Here is a 20,579-nt window from a genome sequence, read left to right as displayed (position 1 = left end):
TAATCAGGCATCCCTTAAATATGACCATTTCTGCTTATTTATGAGATATGTTGCATACAATGGTATGTGCAATACACAGCAGTCTTGCTTACATCTCTGGGCTAGCAATCTCTATTTCATTCAGGATAAAAAATTTCGTTATCTGTACAACTTCAAACTACAGGAGAAAGTTTTCACTCTCTTCCATGAAAACCAATAAAAAAATGGTGCATCTGGGAAAGTAGATCAAACCTTTCTCCTAGACATGCTTGTTTTCAACATGAAGTACTTTTCATGGCAGGAGCAAACAGAAATACCAAAATATAGTACAAGTGGAGTGGGCAGACTGGCCAAACTTTTTCCAAAAGGGTTTTTCAAATGGTTCTTCCTTTCCACTCTGTACAAAAGGTGTGTGTTTGTTTAGCAATGAGTTGCTTACACTTTGCATAAGTTCAGATCCTGCAGAAGTACCAAGGCAACTGTTAAGATGCAAGAACCCTGAGCTTCAGTAGCGGGGTGGGAGGTTAGAAAGAACTGTTTTTTCTCTGTAAGGGGAGCACAACCTGGGAGCCTCCAACCAGAAAAGATGGGAATTTCTCTCACACACACATGCACACAACACAACCAGGGGAAATATCTCTATAAACTTATGGGTTCGGGTAACCAGTATCTTTAATATCAGAACATTCAGAAACACAAGTTATTTTCCTGGAGAGGCATCACTTATAAGTAGCATCAACACTATACAGACATACATTATCTATCCTTTCTCAATGCTGGTATCTGTTTTATTTACATAATGGAATCCTATACAGGAAGTAGTAAGAGTTCTCTCTGTGGGTTGTTTGGCAGAGAAGAAAAATCAAATGATTGTTTGTATCAGGCTGGCAAGATGAGAAAAGTGAATTTGCAATTCTACCACGCTTCAAGCTGTGCTTACAGCACATGTACGGGCAATGATTGCTGAAGAGGATAACTTAATTTACAAGTGGCAGAAGGCTGAGATGTTACCGAACTGCCTTTGCTGTGATCACTATGGCTGCCATCTGCAGTGCCACCATCCATCCGTAACTAGAAAAACCATAAGGTCTCGGACATGTATTGACCAATGTTTTCTATACAGTTACATAAGTCCATAAGCAATTTTTCAACTGGTTATAATTATTATTATAATAATTTATTATTTATACCCTGCCCATCTGGGTGGGTTTCCCCAGCCACTCTGGGCGGCTTCCAACAGAATATTAAAATACAATAGGCTGTTAAACATTAAATGTTTCCCTAAACAGGGCTGCATTCAGATGGTTAGGGGGGTGGGGGGGGGGAGAGAAACAGTGAAATAGTGCATTTACACAGTTGTCCTGTTGTAGCTTGAGCATTGTCACAATACTAATACAAATATAGGCCTCAGGCATCATACTATAAGCTGTTGTTGTTTACAAGTTGTATATTACCACTGGTTTTAATTAAAGGAACAGTAACAGGAGAAACAGCACTTTAACTCAAAATTCAGACACCCATTAGGCAGAAGTTTACCAAGAAGGCCAAAGTGTTTAGCCGCACCAGAAATACTAGTACAAAAGTAACTTGTACTAAACCAAGTGCTTAACAATTAAATACAAATCTGTTAAAAATACTCCAATTAACTGGAGGATAAACTAAGCACTTAATGGATATACTTTCAATGTATACACTATTCAGTATACTCTATTCCATTTTATGATTGGCATAGTACTGCCAGTATGCAATTAACTGAGGAAAATAATTCAGTATGTTTATATTTAAGATTCCTTATTTGCATAGAAAGCAACACCCTGTACAGCCACTTCTGACCAATTCGGCCTTTTGCCTTATTGATTTTTTATTTTTTTTACCATGTTGGCATCATATCAGGAAACCACATTCTTCCAAGGTGTTTGGAAACTTCAGAATGAATTTGATCCAGATTGTAGTCATTGTCTGGAATAAGCACTTCCTCCATAATGGACAGCTGGGTAAGCCTGCCTCCGCACATCTTTACAAACTCAATGAAGCCTCGACATGTAACTTCACATTCACCAAGCCCCATGGCAGTTAGATTCTTACAGCGTTCAGCAATGCGAATGAGTTCATCATCCAAGGGCTGTAGGCCATTAGCACAGACAACCAATTCAATCAACCTTGGGCAGTTCAGTCCAATACGTCCGAGCATTGATTTGCTTACTGCACGGCCAAAATAAAGATGAGTTACAGGTGTTTCTTCCCTGAAGAATGCATCAAATTCCTCCTCATATAGGAAGAAGTACATCACAATGTTGACTTTGGGGGAGTGTTTAATGAGAGCATCCCAGCTTTGTTTTTTGATAGCGTGAAATTCAATCTGTCCAGGATTCTCACTCACAACATCTATACGGAGATGTTCAAGATTAACATGCTTCTCACTTGAAAGAGCCAGTAACAATTCGTCACTTAGTAGATAGTAATTAAGAGCGAGCTCCCTAAGGCCATGACACTGGTCAGCAACACAAAGAATTCCTAGGAATGACAAAAAGAAGGAAAGAAAAGTTAAGTACAAAGAAAGACTCTAACTTAGTTTACCTCTACCACGCTGAAAAACATTCCCAATTCCAGGACATCACAATTATCAGAAACCAGCATCAAGTTCTTAGGTTGTTATCTAACAACTCTTATGTGAAGGTTCATTAGATTGTGCCATTATGTACATAGCCTATAATAAGGGTAGGATTTTGCCTGCCATGTATATCTGTTTGAATGCATCACTTATTTATATAAACAATGTATGTTTTAAATGAGGATTATTGGTAAGAAGGTCTGCATACTGTTCAGCAGATATTTTAGCAATCATTCTATATTGAGGTCTAGGATACAAAATAATGCTTGTAAAGAACTGTTTTTGGAAGTTCCAATCACTATGGAAAGCAATGTAAATGTTCACTGAGAAAAATAATTGCATTTCAAAATGTAACTTTTTTGTACAGTCTGCTGTCTGTATGCATATTTTCTCTCAGTATGTTTCAAGAACAAAAACCTTCACAACAATTTTATTTACCCAAAAGGATTTGACACCTATGAAAGGCAGTACTTGTCAGCATATTAACAAAGCAAGCAACTCAAGCATAAAGGACTCAAATCTTGACATAGTCAATTAGTGAAATTCATTCACCAAAATTTGAAGTCTATGGAGAATAAAGCTGTGATTTTCTTAATTGTTTTCAGTTTCCAAACGTTATGCTGAGCCTACAAAGGTATTTCATCTGAGTAGCAGAGACTATGGCAGCATCCACATAGCTTAATAAATCAAAGTTAATAGTTCATTGTCAACACACAGATGGCTCTTGCTTTGGGAATGTTTTTGTTTTGCTGCAACCCAATCATAAGGCTAAATCATCTCTGGAGTGAAACAAGCCATGATCCTCTTTCAGATGTAATGCTAATAATGATATATACAGTTTATTTCTTCTGTAATAAAGACAAAAACTGATAAAAGAATTTCATAAACTTGGTAAAGTAAGAGGGAACCTTGATAATTACAAAGGTGATTTTTAAATAAAAAAAATTAATTGAAGTAATTAATCATGAACTGCGACTTTTATATTACTTTTTGTTTTCTCAGATTACTTACCAGCTGGTGAAACATGAGGGCAACTGCTCATTTTGAGCAATTTTAAAGTGTCACTATTGTTTGCAACAAGGACCTTCAAGGATGGATCATCTACTGGTGTGTCTTCAATCTTGATGGAAGATAATGACTTGGAATTGACAAATACTACTGTAAGTGCTGATACGAAGTGAGCCTATTCAGACAAAAAGGAGAAGGAAAACATTGGCATGCAGTTATACATTCACAGCATAATGAACAAAAAGTTTGTCTTGAGACAAAAAAACCTTTAGGTTCTATACAATACCATTTATATTTGGCTAGTAAAAGGTATTTAAGAGTTCCTTGATTTTAACAAGACGTTTCTAGAGGCTAAAAAAGTAATGATCTATTACCATCAACTGCAGATGTCAAAAAAATACGACTTTTAAAATTTTATCCCCAAATCTTGTTTTTTCCAAAGGAAAAATGTATGCAAATAACAAATAAAATAAAAAATAACTGACAGTCAGGCCACTATAAAGTGGAAGCTCCTAACTCAGTTTGCTGACTGGCTGAGTACTGGAAATTACAATAAATTAATGAAAGTAAAAAAACTGACATTGATAAATCAAATGTTATTTTAAAAGGAATGTGAAGCTCATGCTCATTTTACATCCTGCATAAAAATCTGGTACTGAAGTCCCAATAAACTTTACCCTGCCACTGCAATTAGAAACTTTGCCCAACCTCTCCCCAAATTACCCTAGAAAAACATTATATGCAGAGTAAACCTAACTTTTAGAACAGGTCCCACCAGATATATTTTCATTTTATTTACATACATAACTTCAGGTTCAGAACTCTATAGAATATTACCTTGGAAACATTCATGAAACTTGGTTTTGCCGTTGAAATCAAGCCAAGTGTCTTGATAGAACAATTCACCAGCTGAGATAGGATGTCACAAGCGGCTTCTGCAGACTCTGTACTACTATCAACCTGAAAGGCAACACGCAATACTTTAGTGAAAAGCAACATTACATTAAATTATATTCATTATGCAATGTAGAGAGCCAATGAGTACTAGCACCATGTGCTGCTTTGTACTCGTGCACTGAAGTTATTGCAAAGCACTTTTGATTCTTAGTGAGCACACCTGTCCAAAATTCTGTACTGCAACTTCATTAATGCTTCCGAGATTCTTGAGCAGCAACTATGCATTGCATGCATGACACAGAGTTTAGTGTCGATTTCATAAAACACAGCATCCCTGTGTTTGAAAAAGGAATGCAAGCAGTCTATGTCATTCCAAACCTGCTGGAAGGAAGTGTACCTTCCAGGCTGTTTGGAGTGATTCAGTTTAATCCAAAGGAAAGTTGACAGTGACCACCTGATGCCAGACTTCTTGGTGGGGAGATGGGAGGGGGAATTGTTCGGTTGAAGTGAATGGTTTTTGGACCAGCGAGGGGCTTGAGATTTGTTTATCTGCTAATTACTGGGTGCAAGTATTGCTTTGCTTATTGCTTGAGTACTGCCAATGTTTTTGTTACTGTTTATGGGGCTGGTGTGTTTTTGTATGTAATATGAAATGTTAATCTATTATATAATCTCTCCCTTTTTCCAACAGCATTATGTATGTGCATATATTTTTCTTTACTGTAAGTCACTTAACAAGTGACTAAATAAGAATAAGAATAATAACCTGAAACTATTAATTACCCTTTCTCCAAATTGGTTCAAGGTGATGTAGAAAATCTATTCCTTTATCTTCACAAGAACACCGTGAAATAGGTTAAGCCAAGAGATTGTGATTGGTCCAAAATCTGAATTTGAATCTCCTTGGTTTCAGGCTCTCTTACTTTTCTCATTTCTACCTGAAATGCTCCAAGTAGGTGGTAAATACACTATACTTCACTTACTGAAATTGGTAAAGAAATAATGCTGAAGGTGCATTTGAAAAGTAAACCCTACCTAATTAACAACAACAAAAAGTATCCTGAATCCAGGAGATGCCCACATTATCTCTTAACACTGGTTTCCCTGGGAAGATAGGAATTGGAGACATAGAAAACTTGCAGTTGCCAGCACATTTCTATTTGATATTTCTACACTTAAAAAAACAGTAAACACTAGCCTAAACAAGTAAGTTTCTTTAAAATTGACAAATACATATTCTAAAATTCAATGTACATAAAATATTCTCAATTATTAGTAGAACACATGCAATGCACAACAACCTTTGTTTCTTTGAACAAAAACCAACAAAAGAAGCTTCTTTACCTTGAAACTGACATACTGCAAATGATCAGCATGTCTTTTAATAATCTGTTGAATGAGATCTGGGTGAGTAGACTTCAAGTATGAAGTAGCAGGCTGATTAAGCTCAAATTCAAACTTTCTCCAGAGATCAGGAATATGAAACACTTCATTCCATCTCCGGCAAACTGAAGATGCACGGGCACGATCAACAAGAGGCAGGCATTGGAAGATGTGCAAGACTACATGGTGTGGCAGACTTCCCCAGTCCATCAAGGTAAAAGGATGAGATGTGTTGTAAAAACCAGTTTTCTGCTTTTTTGTCCTCTGTAGTGTTTGAAGAACTGGATTTTCAGCTTTAGCTGTCTGCCTGATCCTCTTCATTCCGAGAGCAAAATGATTTCAGGTACAATACTGTTGAGATGTATAGAAGCCGCAAAGCTTTCTGTAAGTTTTCAAGTACTGTAGATCTCTATAAAAGTACATAGGGCCGTAACAAACAAAATAATTAGAATTCCAAAGTATATCTTGCAACTTTGCTTTTGTAAGCTATAATATTGTTTGATCCTTTGTCCCAGTTTTCAAAACAATGCATAAGAACTTAAACTTTAAAGGGGGGGGGTGAGGCACATGCATGCTTCACTCCTCTTATTTACCAAAGTTGGAATGAAGGCACTTACTAGTCTCTGTATCAGAAACAGTGATAAGGTAGTGTTCCCAATCACAGGGAGGTTTGCAAGCATGTTCAGCTGCAAAGCTAGTCAAAAAATAGTGGCAGGTATAAGCACAGTTTGACATAATTAGTTGGGAATCATCATGTTCTAATGATAAATGATATATGAAACATATGGCTACAGTATTTTTCTTGTGGAAAGGAGTTCCATAGCTCAGCTCTCCTAAAACATTTGCTCTAGAGTATCACACCCACTTCCAAATTTTAAGCGGAAACAGGAAATAAGCTTTCTTTGGTATTTCCCCCCCTTATACGTGCCTTTTAAAGGTATTTTTATTCATCTCCTGTAATTTCTTCTCCCATTCTCCTTTCACACTCAGCTCATATCTTATATCCAATAGCCATTCCTCCATTCTGTTGTTTCTACATTCACTTCTACCTGATTCCCTTCCTTTCTATTCCTAGTTTATTATTACTATTATATTTATTAACTTGCATCCCTGGCAACTTTTACTCAGCATGCAAAAATGGTGGCAGTGCTGACAATAATTCAACCAAAAGCTTATGGTATGCCAAGAGAGTAGTTCAAGTACTGGGCATGCTGTGGCCTCCCTAAAAGTGGCCCAGGGCCCATCAGTAGGTCCCAGCCCACTGTTTAAGATGAAACCAAATGAAAGTTTTAAATCAATTAAAAAGGTGATTTTAATTTTGTGAATTATAATTTTTTTGGTAGAAGTTCAAATCCTTTCATTAATGATAAAAATATTAAGAGGTTTAATCTTACACAAAGAGGGGTGTGTCCAACTGTGTCACTTACCAGCAGAGCGTTTCACCAGCAGAGTGAAACAATTTTGGTAAATTCTCCCTTCTTCCTCCCTGCCCCCATCTGTTCTGGAGAATCTTAGAATTCAATACTATATTTAGGACTTGGGGAATGGGGAATTGCTAGAAATGGTTTCCCCCCTTCACGTTGCTGAGTGACACCATTGGATACAACCCAAAATATTTTAGCAATGTAAGATGAGGACCAGAAAGATAATCTTGTACCGTATAGGTTACAGACATTTGCAGCCAAGACAGACATATAACATAGGAACAATGGGTTGTATCTAATGCTAGTTCTGCTCAGAGTAGACCCACTAAAATGAATGATTCTTTCTTAGTGAGGCCTAGTAACTTAAATGAGTCTACTCTGAGTACCATGAGCACTCACTATGTAACCCAATGTTGCTGGGGATTTTTTTTTGGGGGGGGGGGAATTAAGCTAAGAGGTCTTAAGTATGAGCCAAGATGGAGTTCATCAACCTTTCTGCTCTAGAACAAGTGGTTCTCTAATCCTGGTGAAGGCCTGGACCACTTAAGTAATCCATTTTTTAAAAAATAAAGAGCAGACAGGTGTTTTTCCAGAGGAAAGTTAAATAGTATATTGAAGCTGAAGGTTCACATTGCTCTAAAAAACACTTATATTCAGAGAAGATGAATAGCAGGCAAGCGGTGGGGGGGGGGGGTTCCCAAAGAATGTTGCTGGAGTCCCTGGCTGCTAGCATCGGTCATTTATTGGGATAATTAAATGCGTCCTCCAATCACCAAAACATTACAGTGGTGCCTCGCAAGACGAAATTAATTCGTTCCGCAAGTTTTTTCTTCTTGCGAGTTTTTCGTCTTGCGATGCACGGTTTCCCATAGAAATGCATTGAAAATCAATTAATGCGTTCCTAGGGAAACCACCTTCAGACCAGGTCCGGGGACAGTCTGTTCCCCGACCTCTTCTGAAGGCTGGGGGGGGGGGGGGACAAGGGCTTTTTTCCCACTGCCAGCCTTCAGAAGGCTGTTCTGAAGGCTGGCGGTGGGAAAAAAAGCCCTTCTTCCCACCTCCCGCCCCGCAAGCTCCGGGGACAGGAGGGCTTTGCTGCCGACCGCCAGCATTTTAAAAGCCCCTGCTGTCCCGGGGCGATTTTAAAATGCTGGCGGGCGGGAGCGAAGTCTCTGCTGTCCCGGGGAGATTTTAAAATGCTGGGGGGCGGGAGCGAACGCTTCGCTCCCGCCCGCCAACATTTTAAGATCGCCCGGGGCAGCAGAGACTTCTCGCCCAAAGCAAGGGGAGCTCTCCGGAGGGCTCCCCGTGCTTCGGGTGACAGGCTGCCGCCCCAAGCCTCGCGCACCCGGCGGGACCTCCTGCGGGGTGCGCGAGGCTTGCAGACACTCGCCCGAAGCAGGGGAAGCCCTCCGGAGGGCTCCCCGTGCTTCGGGCGACAGGCTGCCGCCCCAAGCCTCGCGCACCCGGCGGGACCTCCTGCCGGGTGCGCGAGGCTTGCAGACACTCGCCCGAAGCAGGGGAAGCCCTCCGGAGGGCTCCCCGTGCTTCGGGCGACAGGCTGCCGCCCCAAGCCTCGCGCACCCGGCGGGACCTCCTGCCGGGTGCGCGAGGCTTGCAGACACTCGCCCGAAGCAGGGGAAGCCCTCCGGAGGGCTCCCCGTGCTTCGGGTGACAGGCTGCCGCCCCAAGCCTCGCGCACCCGGCGGGACCTCCTGCCGGGTGCGCGAGGCTTGCAGACACTCGCCCGAAGCAGGGGAAGCCCTCCGGAGGGCTCCCCGTGCTTCGGGTGACAGGCTGCCGCCCCAAGCCTCGCGCACCCGGCGGGACCTCCTGCCGGGTGCGCGAGGCTTGCAGACACTCGCCCGAAGCAGGGGAAGCCCTCCGGAGGGCTCCCCGTGCTTCGGGTGACAGGCTGCCGCCCCAAGCCTCGCGCACCCGGCGGGACCTCCTGCCGGGTGCGCGAGGCTTGCAGACACTCGCCCGAAGCAGGGGAAGCCCTCCGGAGGGCTCCCCGTGCTTCGGGTGACAGGCTGCCGCCCCAAGCCTCGCGCACCCGGCGGGACCTCCTGCCGGGTGCGCGAGGCTTGCAGACACTCGCCCGAAGCAGGGGAAGCCCTCCGGAGGGCTCCCCGTGCTTCGGGTGACAGGCTGCCGCCCCAAGCCTCGCGCACCCGGCGGGACCTCCTGCCGGGTGCGCGAGGCTTGCAGACACTCGCCCGAAGCAGGGGAAGCCCTCCGGAGGGCTCCCCGTGCTTCGGGTGACAGGCTGCCGCCCCAAGCCTCGCGCACCCGGCGGGACCTCCTGCCGGGCGCGCGAGGCTTGCAGGCACTCGCCCAAAGCAAGGGGAGCTCTCCGAAGGGCTCCCCGTGCTTCGGGTGACAGGCTGCCGCCCCAAGCCTCGCGCACCCGGCGGGACCTCCTGCCGGGTGCGCGAGGCTTGCAGACACTCGCCCGAAGCAGGGGAAGCCCTCCGGAGGGCTCCCCGTGCTTCGGGTGACAGGCTGCCGCCCCAAGCCTCGCGCACCCGGCGGGACCTCCTGCCGGGCGCGCGAGGCTTGCAGGCACTCGCCCAAAGCAAGGGGAGCTCTCCGAAGGGCTCCCCGTGCTTCGGGTGACAGGCTGCCGCCCCAAGCCTCGCGCACCCGGCGGGACCTCCTGCCGGGCGCGCGAGGCTTGCAGGCACTCGCCCAAAGCAAGGGGAGCTCTCCGAAGGGCTCCCCGTGCTTCGGGTGACAGGCTGCCGCCCCAAGCCTCGCGCACCCGGCGGGACCTCCTGCCGGGTGCGCGAGGCTTGCAGACACTCGCCCGAAGCAGGGGAAGCCCTCCGGAGGGCTCCCCGTGCTTCGGGTGACAGGCTGCCGCCCCAAGCCTCGCGCACCCGGCGGGACCTCCTGCCGGGTGCGCGAGGCTTGCAGACACTCGCCCGAAGCAGGGGAAGCCCTCCGGAGGGCTCCCCGTGCTTCGGGTGACAGGCTGCCGCCCCAAGCCTCGCGCACCCGGTGGGACCTCCTGCCGGGTGCGCGAGGCTTGCAGACACTCGCCCGAAGCAGGGGAAGCCCTCCGGAGGGCTCCCCGTGCTTCGGGTGACAGGCTGCCGCCCCAAGCCTCGCGCACCCGGCGGGACCTCCTGCCGGGCGCGCGAGGCTTGCAGACACTCGCCCAAAGATTTTAAAATGCTGGGGGTCGGGAGCGAAGCGTTCGCTCCCGCCCGCCAGCATTTTAATATCGCCCGGGCAGCGGAGAAGTCTCCGCTGTCCCGGGAAGGCAGGCGGGGGGAGCAAAGACTTTTGCCCCCCGCCAGCCTTCAGAAGAGGTCCAGGACCTCTTCTGAAGGCCGGCTGTGGGCGAAAGTCTTTGCTCCCGACCGCCAGCAATTTAAAACAGGTCCCCGGAGATTTCCCTATGGGCTTTCGTCTTGCGAAGCAAGCCCATAGGGAAATTCGTCTTGCGAAGCGCCTCCAAAACAGAAAACCCTTTCGTCTTGCGGGTTTTCCGTCTTGCGAGGCATTCGTCTTGCGGGGTACCACTGTACTAGCAAACAAGGACAATTTACAGCACACAAGTCCACTCTGAGGTAAGCCTGACTGAATAGGCCTTACTCACAGGTAAGCAAAGTTAGGACTACAGTCTTAGTAATAACATTCAGATACTATTACAGTATCATCTCTAAAACATCAGCTGTGAAAATCATAGTATAGCTTTCTGATAATTAGTTGACAAAGCAAGCAAAATATATAGCTATAAAATGACACAAACTATAAAGCAGCAACTGCTGTACAGTGGTACCTCGGGTTAAGTACTTAATTCGTTCTGGAGGTCTGTTCTTAACCTGAAACTGTTCTTAACCTGAAGCACCACTTTAGCTAATGGGGCTTCCTGCTGCCGCCGCGCCGCTGCACGATTTCTGTTCTCATCCTGAAGCAAAGTTCTTAACCTGAGGTACTATTTCTGGGAATACAGGAGTGCCTGGCGTGCTCTGGTCCATAGGGTCACGAAGAGTCGGACACGACTAAACAACAACACTATTTCTGGGTTAGCGGAGTCTGTAACCTGAAGCATATGTAACCTGAAGCATATGTAACTCGAGGTACCACTATATTCATTTTATAATCTACCTCACAAACAAATAAGAGCATGTGACAATGGTAGTGTTAGCACCATGCTAAATCATAGCTAATGGTTTACAGTGGTACCTCGGGTTAACATATGCTTCAGGTTACATACATGCAGCTAGTTTGACCAGAATGCAGAGCAATACTGTAGGAACGACTAATTCTGCACATCTATAAATTTTAAAGCTGTAGTTGGTACTTTTCTCTGAACAAATTAATAGTTAAGACAAAAACATTGCATGTGAACCAAAGTGTTTCCAAATAGATTCAAGCTTGCCCCCCCCCCATGTTAAGTCAACTACAGCTTAATGGCTAATTGTACAAGTCACCTAGCCTTGAATTAGAGGTGCACTTGCACACATACCTCTAGAGAATGTGGAAATTCCTGTCTAACACAAGTACCTTTATGGTGTCAGAACAGCCATCCCATTGATGAGTCATCCTGTCTGTGTGAAAAGATTCCTTAACTCGAGAGCAGGGTGGGGTCCTAGAAAAATGGCTGACCTATGAAGTCATCCACCAAAGAAAAAACAACCTGCCAAGTCTAGGAAACCCATATGAGGGACTCAGTTAAGTTTTGGAACTATGACTTGTGCAAGTAAATCACTTCCTACTAGTGGTTTGAAATTCAAAATATCTGGAACTGATTAACTTCATGAAAGAAAAACGCCAATGGAGCAAGACTTCTAACACAGAAGAATGTACCATGCAGTTTATAAAAGCTTGGCAAACCTGACTATATCCAAACATATGCCTTTATACTTCAACTAAGAAAATTACAACTGTTTAAGTACTAAAAATATGATAAACTATTCAAGGTTCACCCAGGCTCAGTTATGGTGTGTCCAGTGTTATATCGGAATGAAACCAGATACAGAGGACAGGGCAGCAAATCAGGGATGTCCCCTCAATACTTATTAGCAAGGCGAGCCTGCCTAGCAAGCCGACCAGGCAATTTCCATTCTGTAAGCTAAGCACAATTTGTATTAACATGCTTGCGACAAGCAGGAAAATTAAAAGCCCTGAAAGAGCTTTGGACTAATGGAATGGAATGCCAGCCCAGCAACAAATCATAAAATAGTTTTGAAGCTGGGATTCAGTAGTGCTGACTTCTTCCCATGATTGCTTCTTAAATTTGTCCATATTTGTAGGAAAGCTGCTATGGCTCTAATAGATTCTAATGAATCTCTGTGCAGTTAGGCAAAATTCAGAAAAGGGAAAGATACTCCAAAAAGTACTGTGCAAAACAGGGAACTAAGGCTGCAATCCTATGGACACTTATACATATGGGAAGAAAGAAGTTCTTACAATGGAAGGAAATAAAATGTAGGATCTCCTAAGAAGTAGTATTGAGCCAATACTTTCTAATTCTTTCATACCTGTATATAACCTAGAGTTAAGGCTGATCATCAAAGTGCATGAGATCAAATTATTCAGGAATGCGAAAACTCAAGAATAAGGCTGATAAGGAGCATCTTCTCTAAAGAGAAATGCAACAACATTTGGGGTCTTCAGAAAATAGGTGACCAGGAAAGGGGTTATGACAAATTTAAAAATTAAGCATGTTGTGGAAGAAGGGCACAGAGAAAGGGCTCTTTCCCCCCTCTCTCAGAACAATCTAACCGTTTCCAAGGAAGCTGTTTAGATTTAGGACTGAAAAAATAAAATACTTCACATAAAGCATAATTAAAGGAAATGGATGCCACGAGCTATGATGATGGTCACTACTTTAGTGGGCTTTAAAAGTGATTAGCTTTACGGTGACTAATGTGTCAATGACTACTTGTTATGATGATTATATTATCCCTACCACAAAACACTAGTTGTTCAGGAGCAAATACAAGAGAGGGCTATTTCTATATGCCCTGCTTGTGGACTTTCCAGCTGGTCACACTGGAAAACAGTATGCTGAGCTTTGGTATCATCCAGCAGCTCTCTCCTTATGTTATCACTGGAACATAAACTCCCATGAATACAGTGGGTTTTGCTTCGGAGTAACATGGATGGGAATCTGCTCTAAGACCTAAGACTCCTCGCTGCAAGAGAGAAGAGGATGTCAGGAACTCAGCTCTGACCAATAAAGGATGGGCCAGATTCTTTCAGCTTGGCTCACAGAAAAGCTGCCCAAAAGATAACTAAAGCACAAGGAGTGGAAGATGTAAGGCAGAGATCGTAACTGTCTCTCACTGGCAGACTGCTAAGTGCAAATCTTTTCTCAAAAGTTCTAAAACTCCCATTCAGGTTAGGCATTCTGGTTAGGCACTCTTCGAATTAATATACAGTGGCACCTTGAGTTACAAACGCCTCAGGTTGCAAATGCTTCAGGTTACAAACTCTGCTAACCTGGAAGAGTTACCTCAAGTTGAGAACTTTGCCCCAGGATGAGAACAGAAATTGTGTGCCGGCAAGAGGCCCCATTAGCGAAAGAATGCCTCTAGTTAAGAAGAGTTTCAGGTTAAGAACAGACCTCTGGAACAAAGTAAGTTTGTAACTAGAGGTATCACTGTATTTTAACTATTAAGGCAGTATTTTGGTTGTAGATACATTATTAGATGCAGACATCTGGAACTGTATTTTAAAAGTTAGTAACAGTTGGACAAAAAGTTACATTAATATCTCATTGCAGAAATTAAAATACTCTTCACTATTAATTTTTTGAAATGAAGTGGTTGTCTTGATATTTCTTTTCCATTTTATTTCAAAAACATACAGAAGACATATTTCTGGTTTATTTAGCAACAGAACATGATGGAGATCATAGCATAGATAGCCTGTTTATTGCTGCACAAAGCATAGAAAGCACATCAATGAACAAATATTTATGGATAACATTCAGCTATTACTAATATGGCAATGTTAAACCCAAAGCAAACTATACAATACATTTTTGTACCAACATTCTCTTACCTAAAGAATGTGTCCAAATTATAGTTAACGCTGGATGAATGAACTGGGTTATCTGCGTCCATGAGTCAATCACCCACATCTGTCTGCTTGCACTTCTAGGCTAGGTAAAATATCAAAGAAATTTTAATTTAGTTTGCCAAAACAGAATTTCAGAGTGAGTTTGTAATCTTCCTATAATATGTGGGAATTTAAGAACTACAACTGCACCGAGTTCAGATTTTCACCTATTCTGACACAGAGAGGAAGATACAGTGGAACCTCGGGTTACGTACTGTCCTCCTTACAAATGCTTCGGGTAACGAGCTCTGCTAACCCGAAAGTAGATGCCCCTAGTTGCAAAGCGGATGCAAGCGGAAGTCGCATGCCGCCGGCGTGGCAGCAGCAGAAGACCCCATTAGTGAAAGCGCGCCTCATGTTAAGAATGGTTTTGGCTTAAGAACAGACCTCCAGAACGAATTAAGTTCGTAACTGGAGGTACCACTGTACCAAACAAATCAATTTTCTTCTTCCTTGGAAACCAAGTTCCAGTTTTAGGAGTGGAAAATGTTAACATTCAATCTGCAATCCTCAATCCAACAAACACCTTATAATTTCATCACTGCACGTGATAAATTATGGATAAGATCCTGGAGTGTGTGTACCTTTTTATTTTTTAAATTATGAACATTCATTCTCATAAGGTGCCATTATAGATTCCCCAAACTGATCCCTTTAAACTACAAATACTTCCCAAGTACAAAAGCAATCTGGAGTTTTGCCACCACAGTTCTGCCCCACCTCCTTCCCCAAGGACTGATGCTGCTGTTGCATACACAACAGTTTGAATCCAACTCCTGATGGCAGGGGGAGAGCGGAAGATGGCTTTTCCATCTCCTTTCCCTAGCAGTCCCCTGAAATGCCTCTACTGAATAGGGTGAGCTATGGCACAGGAGACTGAAGGTAACTACAAGAAGATGGAGGCACCTTCCAAGAGTAGACAACATTCTCACTGAATGTGCCTTTGGTGACTTCCCTCAGAAATCTCAGTCCCCTGAGCCTTGTGGCGAGGCTTTTCAGAAGGAGGAAAGTCACCCATTGCACACCTCTTTCCATCAGTACATAAAATCCAAGCCACAATCTTTCCCCTTCCCCCAAAATTTCCTATTAAAAAGAAAACCCTCAAGAGCACTTAACTGCTTTTTAAATTCTTTTGTATTAAAACACACTTTTCACCATACGCTCCCTAATTGCGTTTTTAGTTCTGCTTTAATTGTGACATGGTTTTATGTAACGGGTTATTCTGTTTTATATAATACTCTGATTTAGTTTTCTTTTTATATAAAAAATAGACACACAGAATTTTAAACAAAATATTTATCATGCAAAGACCCCCAAACCGATGAATGAATATTGAGCATTTATAGAGCAGTTTGGGTGACTCTGCAGAGCATCTTTTTAAAAAATGGTATTTTAAAAAGGACACGCACACTTCATATGCTTCTTTATAAGGCATAATTTCATAAAAATCAAGGGCGCCTTCAGATGATCATGCACAAAGCCATACACCAGATTAGGACAAAATCCCAACAGTGCCATATCTAACAAAAACCCAAGAATCTGACAGTAGTACACCTCTTTTTTTGATGAGGGGGTTTTATGTACAATTTAGAAATTAAGAGAATATGCCTTTTCTTAGAGGTTCAGCCAATGATCTCAAACTGGCTAAAGTACAAATGCTGGAATAGAAATTGGTAAGTGTAGTGTGGCATGTGCAAACACAGTGGACGACTTGACTCAATTCATGGTATTTTCCGAGAATTCATGAACACAAACTTTGCCATTTGCAAGTCAAACCGATATGCTGGAAACTGACACCATAGGAAAGGTAGCTTGTTTCACTAACTTTTAATTCTGTCATGACACAGTACAGTTTTGAAAGAGGACAAGATAAAATGTCCAATCCAAAACACAGACAGTTGAAATAATTGAGTATAGGCTCAGGTGAAAGAAGTTGTCCCATAACAACTCACATTACCATATATATTATGTATTGTCAATTTTCCATTATACAGGTTTAAAGTCATCTTGTATTCCGACAACAATTTAACATGAAGACAGCATACTTGCTGTGACCCAGTTGTATTAACTTAGACACTGAGAACCAAGTTACAGGTTTTAATGTCTCAAATGTAAACTGAGGGTTGTTTTGGAAATAGAAATATAATGTATTCTGGACTGAAGTAACAGGAAACAACATGTAATGGCTGTTAAGAATGATGTGCAAACATAATCATATTATATTGCTTTATAACTCATTTAAAAACAGCTGCCATTTCTAGTTGTACAGTATATTGCCCTGTGATCTTCAGATGGTAGCAACGAAAATAAAAAAATAGTTGGCACATTTCCACAGAATTGTTTACCATGCAACTATGTACCTTTTGCACCAGATTCAGATATATGTTAATAACTGAAACTCATAGTTCTGCAGTAAAATCAATGTGAAGATGTAAACAATTCTACTATCCTTATCTGCTGCATAGAAAATTGGTGTAGAAAAACTGACCATCTTCAAGAACTAAGCAAAGAATCAAACAGGATATTTAAAATCTCTACCATCTGAAAGAAAATTGACATTGGGTTTAACATCACCACTCTTAAGCTGTCTTTCAATGACAAGCTCACTGGATACATACCAGAAAATGCATTTTTAGCAAACAAATCTCATGATATTTGAGCTCCTGCAATTATTTGTGAAATAAAAAGATACCTACTGTCGTTTGTTCAGTCTAGTGTTAAGCACTCCAACTTGCAATGAAGGTCCTTAGATTTTTCATTCAACACCGTTGTTTTTCAAAACCTGCTGGGCAAAAATCAGAATTGAGTCAAGTTAACACTTCCCCTTCCCCTGCGAAAAAAAGAGTCCGTGTACTAAGCCACAAGAGCACAATGTTAAGTATCAAGTAACAACTCATTAGGTGTATAATACTAGCTGTGTGGGTTAATGGTTTTTCTTTTCTCCCTTTAAAAAAATCTTCCTGGCAAAAAAAGAGAAAAGCTTCCAGCAGCGAAAGCGCATCAACTGCACCGTTTTGTCCCATTGGCTGCGAGCACACTGACTGGCGAACGAAAGGCAGATAAGTCTATTTACCTGTCAGCAGCTGCAAGGCTGTTTATAAACAGTCCTCAAGGCGTACACGGACGCGCACTCTTTTACGTCAGAAGCAGATTTTCAGCTCAGGGTGCATTAGGGGGCTAAGGGCTAATTACTGGCATCGCTTTATGATTTAGGAAGGCTACGGCTTTGCTTCTTCCTCGTGCCCCCCCCCCCCCCCAAGCACCACCAAAAGGCGCTTCTTTCTCCCTCCCTCGAATGTTGCCACCGGCTTCCCCACAGGCTTCGTGAGGTCTGCCAGGGGAAGGGAAGGCGCCAGGGAGCCCAACGGACGCCCCCAGCCGCGCACTTCTGGCGGACGCCCCACTGCCGCCAACGCGGACTCGCGGCGGCTGCTGCTGCTGCTCCTCTCCCGCCTTCCAGGCCCTGAAAGTGCGCGCGGCCGTTTCTCCGCCGCGACCCCCCGCCCTCCCCCCAAACGGGCCTTGTTGTTGCGTCTGTGGCGCAGGAGCGAATGCCGCCCGCCCCACCCAAGGCGGTCGCCCCGCTCTCCCCTCACCTCAGGATCCCGAAGGCTCGTGCCAGGACGCGAGTGGCGGGCGGGTAGGCGGAGGAAGAGGAGAGAGGCAGGGGGAAACAAGTCGGCGGCGCCACCTCGACCCCACAACAAGCCCAGTCACTTCCGCGGCGGCGGACTGGAGGAGGAGCTGCCTCAACGCCTGACCCACACTCACCCTCGCCTTCTTTTCCTTCCCCTCTGGCGCATGCGCGAGCGTGCCCAGCTCCGTTGACCTAGATCCCGGCGCGTGCGCATCTCGATCTCCTCGTCGCTCACTTCCGCACTCTGCCGCTTCGCCGCGTTCTTTTTACGACAGGCGAGCCTTTTCCTCCCTTGGAGCCGAAAAGCGGGGCGGGTTCGGTAGGGTAGGATTAGGTCTGGTGCGGGTTAGTAGTAGCGCGCGCATACGGGGGGTGGGCGGGGCTGCGTTCCTCCCGCCACCATTTTGTGCTTGTCAGGGGTTGCCATGGCGACGCTTAAAATGGTAGAAAAGGCCTGTGCAGTCGCTTTAGGGAACTCCGCTTAGGGAACACTAGGGTAGCATAATAAATAACAAGATGGGGGGGGGGGAATCTTCTTAAATAATTCTAGTGGCACCTTAAATATCAACTAAATATAAGCTTTTAAGGTATGAGCTTTCGTGTGTAATACACACTTCGTCTGATACTCTGAAGCAGAGGTAGGGTAGCAGGCGCAGTTATTAATAGGGTTAGAGTATTACTGCCTCTCAATAGGAGCAGCTGTGACGAATATGTAATTTGGTCATGCTGATGGGAGGCTAAAACAGGAGGAAAAGGAAGCTGCGTGAAAAAAATTCCAGTAGGGCATCTGCTGCTTTCACTGCAAGAGAATTATTTTGTAGACTGAGTGTATGTGTTTTAACACTTCATAGGGCTGGAGCCGAAGCACTTTTGGTTGGGTAAATCCTGTGGACGCCTGACTCCCACCAGTCTCAGATGGCATATCCAATGGCAGGGACATTTATTGTGTATATGTTAAATTTATGGCCTGCCATTTGGCCAGGGTGGCAAACGCGCAAGTGATGGAGCATCTGAACACAGTTTCAACAGAGTAGATGGGAGTTGGGTGGGGACAGTGTGTGGTCCAGCAACATCTGGACCACATCCCTGCCTAGGGAATGAAATCAGTTGAATTAAGTGGTCGCTTCATGTGCTGGAAGGATATTAAAATGGGGAGCATTCCCCAGTTTAGCTGACGGGCTAAAGGAGGCTGTTGGAAATGTGAACTTCAGAAGGCTGCAGGGTGGAGCCAATGTGGTTGGTTGAGTGCAGCTGTAAGGAATAGGTTGATTCGAATGCAGAGTGTCATAATGCATAATTTTGGAATATCATGAACCCCTAATAGTCTATAGGGACTTTGGAATTCCACTCAAAACATCAGGCTTGCCTTAACAGCCCCCTCCCTTTCCCCCTGACTCGTTTCCTGAGAAATGGGTTGCCTTTTCTAGGGGGTAGAGAACTTCTGTGCCTAGCACAGCCCCCCCATTTTGACCTGTGAGTCCATTTCCCCCAAACCATACCTACCACCTCCTTTGCTGACATGTGGCATCAGATGTAGGAGAGATAGTGACACAGCTACAAATAAACATGCAGGAGCCCTATGGTGCAGTGAAACCCTGAGCAAAGTGGACTTGTTGTCAAAACCGATTAACTCATTGGTGCTTACAGCAAGCCACAAGTTGCTATAAGCACAAGCATTTATTTATTTAATTAATTTGTATACCACTCTTCATCCAAAGATCACAGGGCAATTCACAACATAAAAATACAAAATGAAAACACAAAAGACGTAACCAAAACCAACAAAGCGATGCAAAGGATGGTCCTACACATGTATAACTTGAACAGTGCCCACAAATTATTGTTATTATTATTATTTTGAGTCCTGCTGCCATTGTGGAGAGGAGCGCCACTCATTTGTCAAAGCCCGCAAGGAAAGGGTGGGGGAGTTCAGGATTGGGCCTGCTGGCTGGATCTAGTTCTTCACCCAATACCTTTTTAAATGATTCTGGAAATGTGTTGAAATTCTGCACTGTTGCCTTTAGAAAGTATCAGGAGCCTACCACACATCACCAGAGGAAAAATAATCAACAACCTACCCTGGTACATTCAGTAGCTGTAAAAGGGCAGCACATTTATATGGCACCTGGGGGTAGATAGCTGCAAATACTGTAGTCATTTCAAGTGGTCTTAGAGGTGGTCTTAGTGTGCTTCCAGTTTCCCTAAAGACAAATGCATTTGCATGGTTTTACACCAAGGCAAACAGACACAATGTAGCACAAAGCATTTCAGGAGTAATTTGGAGGTATAGCATATTTAAATTTTGACCTTTCATCACATCCCAATGCACTCATCACCAAGCTATTGGATTGGGGTGGGTGACGTCTAGTAGCATTTCTGCTATTATTCTATGTACCAAAACAAACAATGATTCATCCTTGATAAATTATTTATCAAGGAGATGCAATCCATGAATTCCTTTAGTCATTTGCATATAGACTTAATTGCCTCTTTAATTGCTTACTTTTACCCCAATTGAACTAAGTATGTGCACAGAGAAGAAGACCTCCACATGCACAAC

At 43.8% G+C, this 20,579-nt stretch overlaps 1 protein-coding gene across 3 annotated transcripts; it reads right to left on the bottom strand.

The window, feature by feature from the left end:
- Window positions 1-633: 633 nt before the first annotated feature.
- Window positions 634-18,186, bottom strand: LOC114591289 (F-box/LRR-repeat protein 21-like). 3 transcript variants are annotated; one of them, XM_028718091.2, is made up of 7 exons: window positions 17,979-18,186; window positions 17,079-17,164; window positions 14,326-14,425; window positions 5,840-6,287; window positions 4,436-4,558; window positions 3,602-3,773; window positions 634-2,493 (listed from the first exon to the last, which is right to left on the bottom strand). In XM_028718091.2, exons 4-7 carry the CDS (start codon window positions 6,197-6,199, stop codon window positions 1,850-1,852), a joined length of 1,299 nt encoding a protein of 432 aa, XP_028573924.1. In that variant the 5' UTR covers window positions 6,200-6,287; window positions 14,326-14,425; window positions 17,079-17,164; window positions 17,979-18,186; the 3' UTR covers window positions 634-1,849. The 3 variants fall into 3 exon arrangements, with proteins under 3 accessions (XP_028573924.1, XP_028573925.1, XP_028573926.1); XM_028718092.2 differs by having other exon boundaries at window positions 14,326-14,420; XM_028718093.2 differs by lacking the exon at window positions 14,326-14,425.
- Window positions 18,187-20,579: the final 2,393 nt, after the last annotated feature.

This window comes from Podarcis muralis, chromosome 2, assembly GCF_964188315.1.
Source record: "Podarcis muralis chromosome 2, rPodMur119.hap1.1, whole genome shotgun sequence".
NCBI classification, from domain to species: Eukaryota; Metazoa; Chordata; class Lepidosauria; order Squamata; family Lacertidae; genus Podarcis; species Podarcis muralis.
Note: the sequence above shows the minus strand (reverse complement) of the source record. Positions and strands in the feature narration are given on the sequence as shown.

Coding starts and splice junctions, on each gene's coding strand:
- LOC114591289 (XM_028718091.2), bottom strand. CDS start 6,199: ATGAAGAGGATCAGGCAGACAGCTAAAGCTGAAAATCCAGTTCTTCAA. Junction 3,774..4,435: donor GTTTCATGAATGTTTCCAAG/GTAATATTCTAT, acceptor TTGTCTGAATAG/GCTCACTTCGTATCAGCACT. Junction 2,494..3,601: donor CCCTCATGTTTCACCAGCTG/GTAAGTAATCTG, acceptor TGTCATTCCTAG/GAATTCTTTGTGTTGCTGAC.